The following is a 7,806-nucleotide window of genomic DNA, read 5'->3' as shown; positions in this document are numbered from 1 at the left end:
ATATATATGTGTATATATATATATTGTTGTTGTTGGCATGCTTTTGTCTCGGGAAACAATGGAGTTGCGCAGAGTTTTGTGCAGGCCTGGGCTAGATGTAAGAAAATCCTGGGTAGCCCAATCGTCAGGATTCCTCTCTCGACCTTGCTGACGTAGTCCAAAGGAGTGCAGAGCATTACGTTTGGCACCAGCTTGGTTGTAGGAGCTGCCAGAAGAGTGTCAAGTTGAACACTAAACCGCCTACAGGGCTCCACTCCAGATTTCTTTGAAGGTTGTCTTCTTTCCGCAACCCTGGATAGGAACCCAAATCAGTTACTGTCAGCCGGAGCCAGCTGAGCCCAGGACTTGTGGCAGGCAGGGTCGTCACTCCCTGAAGTAGTGAAGAAAATCGCTACCCACTACATACACTCGCATACTTATACAGGTTATACAATTGTTATTTTATGTATTATTATTATTGATGCCTTAGCACCATAACACCCATGATAACTCAAACAAACTGAAGAAAACCCTAGAAGAAACAGCCACCAAAATCTTACCTGCTGAACTCCCTCTCCTCCAACATCTCTCAGTTGATGGATGCCTGGAACACTACCAATTTTATCCACTTCATCAAGAAATATGATTCCTAGAAATAAACAGGGATAAAGCTTACTTAACAGGAGTGGAGATTTTATGCCCTCATAACTTAGTAATTTGGCAAAAAAAGGACTGGCAGAATAAGTACTGGGGTTGATATGGTCAACTAAATCCTTCAAGGTGGGGCCCCCAAAGACTGAAACCAGTAAAAAAAACAAAAAGACAATATAGATACATGAGAAGAGAATAAACTGTGGAAAAAAAAGATATAAATGACAATAATAATAATAATAATAATAATAATAATAATAATAGGTACCCTGCTGAGTTTTCTCTACATTGTAGCTGCTGTCTTGGAGAAGTTTGGCAACCACAGATTCAATATCTTCACCAACATATCCTGCTTGAGTAAGTGTGGTGCAATCACAGATAGCAAATGGGACATCCAAACACTTGGCAATTGTCTGAGCCAGCAATGTTTTACCTGTGAAATACAAAAGTGCAGAGGGTTAAAGGTTGACATGAAAGCTTTAGTACCCCAGAACTCTGGGTACTGTATGGACAATATTTCATTGTAGAAGAATTATTGCATGGGCAAAATGAACGGGTAAATAAGAGTACAGGACAACAGTACAGTCACTAACCACCATACACTAGAGTATAGTCTCTAACCATAATGCACCAGGAGTACAGTCACTGACAATCATATTCTAGAGTACAGGCGCTAAATATCAAAACAATGTGCCCCGTAACTATCAAAACAAAGTGCCCTGTAATGTGTACTTAGTCTTCTCAAAGCATGTCCAATCAAAATTAATCTTTTGCAAAGTGAAATGCAATCATCTGAGACAGTTTCAATATTTTGGAATTAAATTTATCATTTGTTAATTATTTGCTGAAAATTAATTCCAAGTTCAAATCACATTCTTGCTTGTATTTCTGTCATTGTACCAGCCTCATTACGACAGAACAATCTTTGAAAATTAGCATTTTAATTCTGTCGCTAACTGAACAATTCTAAATGAAGTAAAGTTTGGCTTGCATGCTGTCCACCATAGTCATTAGCACCTTTTGTCTTAGACCATTTTTACTCCCTGCCTTGTCATATGCAAGATAACACCACTGACATTCAGGGAGCTGAACTCCTCAAATGATTTCAATGATTTACTGAACATCTCACACTGTTGTGGAGTTACCTGTCGTAAATGGCAAATGATGGTTCCTCAATTTCTTGGTGAACAACCAGTACAGATTTATCCGTTTTACAGTGATAAAATGTTTGTGTTGTACATTAGATCACTCCCTCCATCAAGTCAGCATTGCCTGTACAAACGCAGCGTCCGCACGTTAGATGTCACGGTTATCACAGAGCGATGTAAGGTGAAGTATTTTGCTCAAGAACAAACACACCACCCAGTCTGGGAATGGAAACCATGGTCTTGCAAATGTGACTGCAACACCCTAACCACTAGGTCAAGCACCCTCATTGTACAGTAAATATAACAGTTTGATACTATTAACCCTTTAGCATTTAAACCGGCCATATCCGGCCAAAAGTATTCTGCTTGTTTTATGTTCAAACTGGCTAAATCTGGTCTCTCACACCAACTCTACAATATATTTTTTAAAAATTAACAGCTACCTCATCAAAATTTCATAGCTACAAGATAATGCATGATTAGTTCAAAACAATGTGGATGAAAAAGCATTAATTTTGGCAGAATAATGCAAACACTAAAGTGTTAAGATACCACCAGTTTCAAATCTAGAGAATTTTTTTACCTGAACCAGTGGGACCAAACATAAGTATGTTACTTTTCTCTAATTTGAAATCATAGGAGTTCGAATCAAGGACACCAGAGCCATGTGCACCCTCACGGGTTTGCTGCTGTTGGGTCTGTTGCTGCTGCTGCTGTTGTTGCTGCTGCTGCTGTTGTTGTTGTAGACTTGGGCCCAAAGCACTACCAGTGACAGCAATTTGTAATAAATCTACTAAAATAAAAAAAAATAAAAAAGACAAGAGAGCAAACATGAATAGCCAAGTTCTATTCTCAGTAACAGAAAGAGAGGAAGTGAGTAATGAGAAAAGTAAGGAAGGACAGTGTAGGTTTGTATATATACGTATATATGTGTGTATGCTTGTATAAATATGTAAATGTATATATTATGAATGCTTAAATATAAAATATTGATATATGTGTGTGTGTGTGTGTGTGTGTGTATGCATGTGTTGGCTTTGTATAGTTTACTCTATCAAATTCACTTTCAACTGGTTGATCAGCCTAAGTCTATAACAGCAGACACTTGCCCAAGATGCCATACAGTGGGACTGAACCTGAAACCACATGATTGGGAAATCAACTTCTTAACCACAAAGCTAATCCAGGACCCAAGAAATAGAGACAGACACAGAGAGAGAAAGAGAAACAGAGAGGAAAGATAAGTGCATAATTTTAGTCAGTTTTTACCTCTTGGGGTGAATGTATTGGGAAACTGCCGAGAATTCTCCACCGTGGATGCTACTTCCTGGTTACTTTTAGATGCCGAGGGAGACGGTGGAGGTTGGTTATTGTAGATCCGTTTGTAATGGTTGTAGACAGCAACAGAAAGGACCTTCTTGGCATATTCCTGGCCAACAACATATTTATCCAGATAGTCATAGATCTGAAATGGAGAAAGAACAAACCAACATTAGAATGTAATTTTGAAAAAACAGACAAGGGTGGTGTATTAGCAAAATTATAAGACAAAATGATTAGTAGTTTTTGGTTACAAGCCCTCTATGTTCTGAGTTCAAATCCTGATGAGGTCAACTTTGCCTTTCATCCTTTTTCAGTTAATAAAATAAAGCACCAATCAAACTCTGGAGTTGATTTAATCAAACGTAACCTCCCACAAAAAAGGTGTGACATTGTGCCTGAGCCAGAAATTAATATTGGGAAACAGACAAAAGTCAAAATATCTTTGAGGAAGCTTTTATCCTCAGGCTTGTCAGCTCTTATTGAACCATCCAACCCATACCAGCATGGAAAACAGACATTAAATGATGATGATGATGATATACATATATGGTCATTACAGAGCCAATTACTCTCTCCCTACACCACTCTTTATCAACTCAATCTCTCTCTTTCTTACCATCACCCATTCTTATTGCTGTCCACCATGTGTGTTCAAAGCATTAACCAACCTGTAACTTTCATTGTCTTTCTTCAATTATTTCTTCTATCATCCTCTCCTTTCTTTCATTCTACTTCTCACATTACACTCATACTCTTTCTCCCCTCTTTTTTTATATTTCTAGTGAGTCTAATGAGCATGGAGGCCATCTAACATTCTCAGACATTTTTTCTGCTTAGCCTCGTGCTCAACCTAGCAAGCTATTGAGCTTCAATTTGAATTACAACAAACACTATGGATCAAACAAATTTTAATCTCTTGAACTGCTCTTCAGTAAATCACAACTCCTTATAACAAAGGCACAAACATAAATACAAACACCAAGAAAATAAAAAGAAAAAAAAACAAATAAAAAGAAGTGTGAGGGAGACAAATAAAAGAGGTTACTGGCCTTTTTAGGTGCAGGTGGAGGACTTCGAGCTGGACCTTGGCGTTCTTCTTTGCTTTCTTTAAAGCTTTTCTTTGAATCCGTTTCGGACAAGACCACGAAAAAATGATGGCATTTTTCACATTTCACAAACCTGGTTGAAGCTGAAAAAAAATAAAAGAAAATTAAAAAAAAGTCAAAACATTATTAACCATTAATATACTGGTGCAGGTTGGTGCCACATAAAAAGCACTGATGCTGATGCCACGCAAAAAGCATTTGAGCTGGTGCCAAGTAAAATGCACCTGTGCTGGTTCCAAGTAAAATGCACCGATGATGGTATCACACAAAAAGCATCTGTACTAGTGCCACATTAAAAGCACTGATGCTGAAAGCAGGTAAAAAGCATCTGTGCTGGTGCCAAGCAAAATGCATCTGTGCTGGCACCATGTATGTTTGTTAGAGTAAAACTCACATCAGAGATGAATGCTGAGAAGATTTATTAGAAAAAGGTAAAGTTGACCTCAACAGTATTTGAACTCAGAGTGCAGAGGGTTGGAACAAACGTTACAAAGTATTTGATCTAATGCTCTAACAATTCAGCCAATTCACTTTGTTGTACAAATGTGGCTGTGTGGTTAAGAAGTTTGCTTCTCAAATGCATCGTTTCCGGTTCAGATCCACAGCATGGCACCTTGGGCAAGTGTCTTCTGCTGTAGCTCCAAGTTGATTGCATCCTTGAGAATGGATTTGATGAACAGAAATGGAAAAAGATCTATCGTGTGCATGTGTGTGTCTGCTTGTCTTGACATTGCATAGAAGCTGTAAATGATCAGTTCCATTATACAGTGTCTCTCATTTCCCATATTCTGTAAAAGTGAAGGCACGCGGCTTAGTGGTTGAGGTATTCGGCACACGATCTTACAGTCACGAGTTCGATTCCCAGCCACGCGTTGTGTCCTTCAGCAAGAAGCTTTATTTCACATTGCTCCAGTCCACTCAGCTGGTAAAGAAAGAGATGTACCTGTATTTCAAAGGGTGAGCCTTGTCGTACTCTGTGTCATGCTGGATCTTTTTGTGAACTACGTAAAGAGTATACCTGTCTGTGAAATACTCATCCACTTGCGCATTAACTTCATGAGCAAGCAGTGCCAGTTGTTTGGGGGTTTTTTTTTATATATTTTTCTGTGAAATTATGCCTTGCCAGAGAGAAACATTATTCTGCTGGAAAACAGGTAAGGGTTGGTAACAGGAAGGATATCCCACCATAGAAAGTTTACCTCAATAAACATCCTCTGATCCATGCAAGAATGGAAAAGTGGATGTTAAAACGACAATGATGATGATGATGAGGAAGAGGAGGTAAACAAAGGAAGATAAATAGAAGATAGAGAGGAAGGGAGAGAGAGAGAGAGGAAGAGGGTGAATTAGAGATACTACTTACATACAAATGTTTCAACGTGTGTACAAGGGTCTCCACATTTGGGGCAGCACAACTGATTTCCTTTCTTATCACCGGTGGTACTTCCACCACCAGAAGAACCAGCACCACTGGGTCCAACTCTATCCCCACGATTCTTGCCACTGCTGCCGTGCACATCACTTCCATTACGGCCACTACCACTGCCACTTTGACCAATGGTCCCACTGGCGCCGCTGCCCTCACCGGTGACGTTGTCTTTGTTGTTGTTGTTGTCACCACCACTACTGCTGCCACTGCTACCACTACCACTGCTGAAGCGGTATAATAAAGCTGATGTACTCAGTTGACAGTTCAGTAACTTGGAAGTACAGCTGCTCGATACAGGAAGTACATTTGGAAAAACTGAAGAGAAAAAAGAAATTACTCATGAGAGCTGGCGGTTTTTCTTTTTTTGAGGTAAAGGGAGAAGCACTGATATTTTGCTATATGAAGAATGATGATGATATATATACATACATACATACATACATATATATATGCTTGTATATATGTAAACAATTGTGGGAAACAGTGAGAGTGAGTGCTATGATACAAGTTTTTTGTTTTAAAGTGATCTAAACTAAAACCTTCCATCAAAATTTTCATGTTAATTAATGTCCCAAACACCAGATTAATAAATGACAAAGTTACTTTACTAAACTCTTCATTAATTACAAAATTAATTGAAACACAGAAATATGGGAACAAAAGGGTTAAGCAAAATCATTTTTTTTCAAAACAAGCAGATGTAGTTAATATTTTCTGTTACCTAGGTCAGTGGTAAATAAAAAGTACCCAGCACACACTGTAAAGTAGCTGGTGTTAGGAAGGGCATCCAGCCATAGAAACCAAGCCAAATCAAACTGGAACTTGGTGCCCTGCTTGCCAGCAATGGTCAAACCGTCTAACCCATGCCAGCATGGTAAATGAACGTTAAATGATGATGATGATGATGAGAGAAAGTGAGACAGATAATGACACACAAGATTCTTTCTTATCCGAAGCATTTAAAACAGAAACAGTTTAGGAGAAAGAAATGTTGTGGAAACAACAGACATACTGGGTTGTGATGTTTTGATAGCTGCTGCCCTCGGTGAAAGGAGTAGAGAGGTGAGTGATATATAGTGGATCCTGTTAACATGACACACAAGTTTTGGTGCTAACGACATCTTCTAGTGCTGCTCCATCAACTCTTCAAAGAATCTTCGGTGGAGAGGCTTAAAAAACCGGGTCAGACACTGTGTAGAGAAAGAAATGAAAGATAACAAGGATAGTCGACATATATTGCACTTTGTGCATAGTTTTCCTGGTCAGCTGTGTTCATTATCCTCCGCATCATCACAGACATTATTTTAATTTTAACATCCACTTTTCCATACTTGCATGGGTCAGACGGAATTTGTCAAAGCAGATTTTCTGCAGCAGGATGCTCTCCCTATGATCAACCCTGACCTAATTCCAAACATGGTAATATTTACAGTTCTATATTTAATATTTTCTATGACCCAGACATATTTTCATGGGAGACTGGAAATAAAGGACACTGGTTGCATGATAGTGCTACTCATTTCACAACTATCACATGGAGTCAAAGCACAGAGACAGTAGCACACACACACACACACAACAGGCTCCGTTTCCATCTATCAAAATCCATTCACAAGACTTTAGCCAGCTTGGGGGCTACAGTAGAAGATATTTGCCCAATGTGCCACACAGTGAGAGTAAATCCAAAGCTATGCAGTTAAGAAGCAAACAGCTTACAATACCTGCCCGAGTTGACCTATGCAAAAGAAATAATGAACTAATGCCTGCATAGGCACGTGATTAAGAAATTAATTTTTTAACTACATGCACTTAGGTTCCATCCCAACACACAGCCATTTGAGCAACAGTGTTCTACTACAATGGCTTCAAGTTGACCAAAGCCTTGTGAATGAAATTTGAAGAATGAACAATATATTGAAACCCAACAAGTGTGCATGCATGTGTGCATTGTTACAAAAAGTTGGTGTGTTAAAAGAAAATATTTCATGGCATTTTAATCTGTGTCAGTTGCATTCTTTTTACTCCAAGGCTGACTTTGTTTTTCATTCTCCAAACAAGCCTCTAACCAGGCAAGCATAAATGAGCAACCGGTTTATTCCCCAGCAAGCCCATCATGCAACAGGTTATACCAGATTACATAATTACAGAGTGCCAGTAGCACTTGTGAGTG

At 38.9% G+C, this 7,806-nt stretch overlaps 1 protein-coding gene across 2 annotated transcripts in view; it reads right to left on the bottom strand.

The window, feature by feature from the left end:
- LOC106883450 (ATP-dependent Clp protease ATP-binding subunit clpX-like, mitochondrial) overlaps positions 1-7,806 on the bottom strand; it is a 42,881-nt gene that overhangs the window by 4,009 nt on the left and 31,066 nt on the right. Inside the window, exons 2-8 of one of the 2 annotated variants that reach the window (XM_014934470.2) lie at positions 6,649-6,826; positions 5,571-5,951; positions 4,151-4,290; positions 3,048-3,243; positions 2,362-2,568; positions 899-1,063; positions 540-628 (exon numbers count right to left, since the gene is read on the bottom strand). In XM_014934470.2, the coding sequence (XP_014789956.1) occupies positions 540-628; positions 899-1,063; positions 2,362-2,568; positions 3,048-3,243; positions 4,151-4,290; positions 5,571-5,951; positions 6,649-6,757 (1,287 nt within the window). In that variant the 5' untranslated portion in view covers positions 6,758-6,826. Of the gene's footprint in view, positions 1-539; positions 629-898; positions 1,064-2,361; positions 2,572-3,047; positions 3,244-4,150; positions 4,291-5,570; positions 5,952-6,648; positions 6,827-7,806 lie in introns of both variants that reach the window. The other variant, XM_014934469.2, reaches the window with a different exon arrangement.

The sequence above is a fragment of the Octopus bimaculoides genome, chromosome 24 (assembly GCF_001194135.2).
Source record: "Octopus bimaculoides isolate UCB-OBI-ISO-001 chromosome 24, ASM119413v2, whole genome shotgun sequence".
NCBI lineage: Eukaryota > Metazoa > Mollusca > Cephalopoda > Octopoda > Octopodidae > Octopus > Octopus bimaculoides.
Note: the sequence above shows the minus strand (reverse complement) of the source record. Positions and strands in the feature narration are given on the sequence as shown.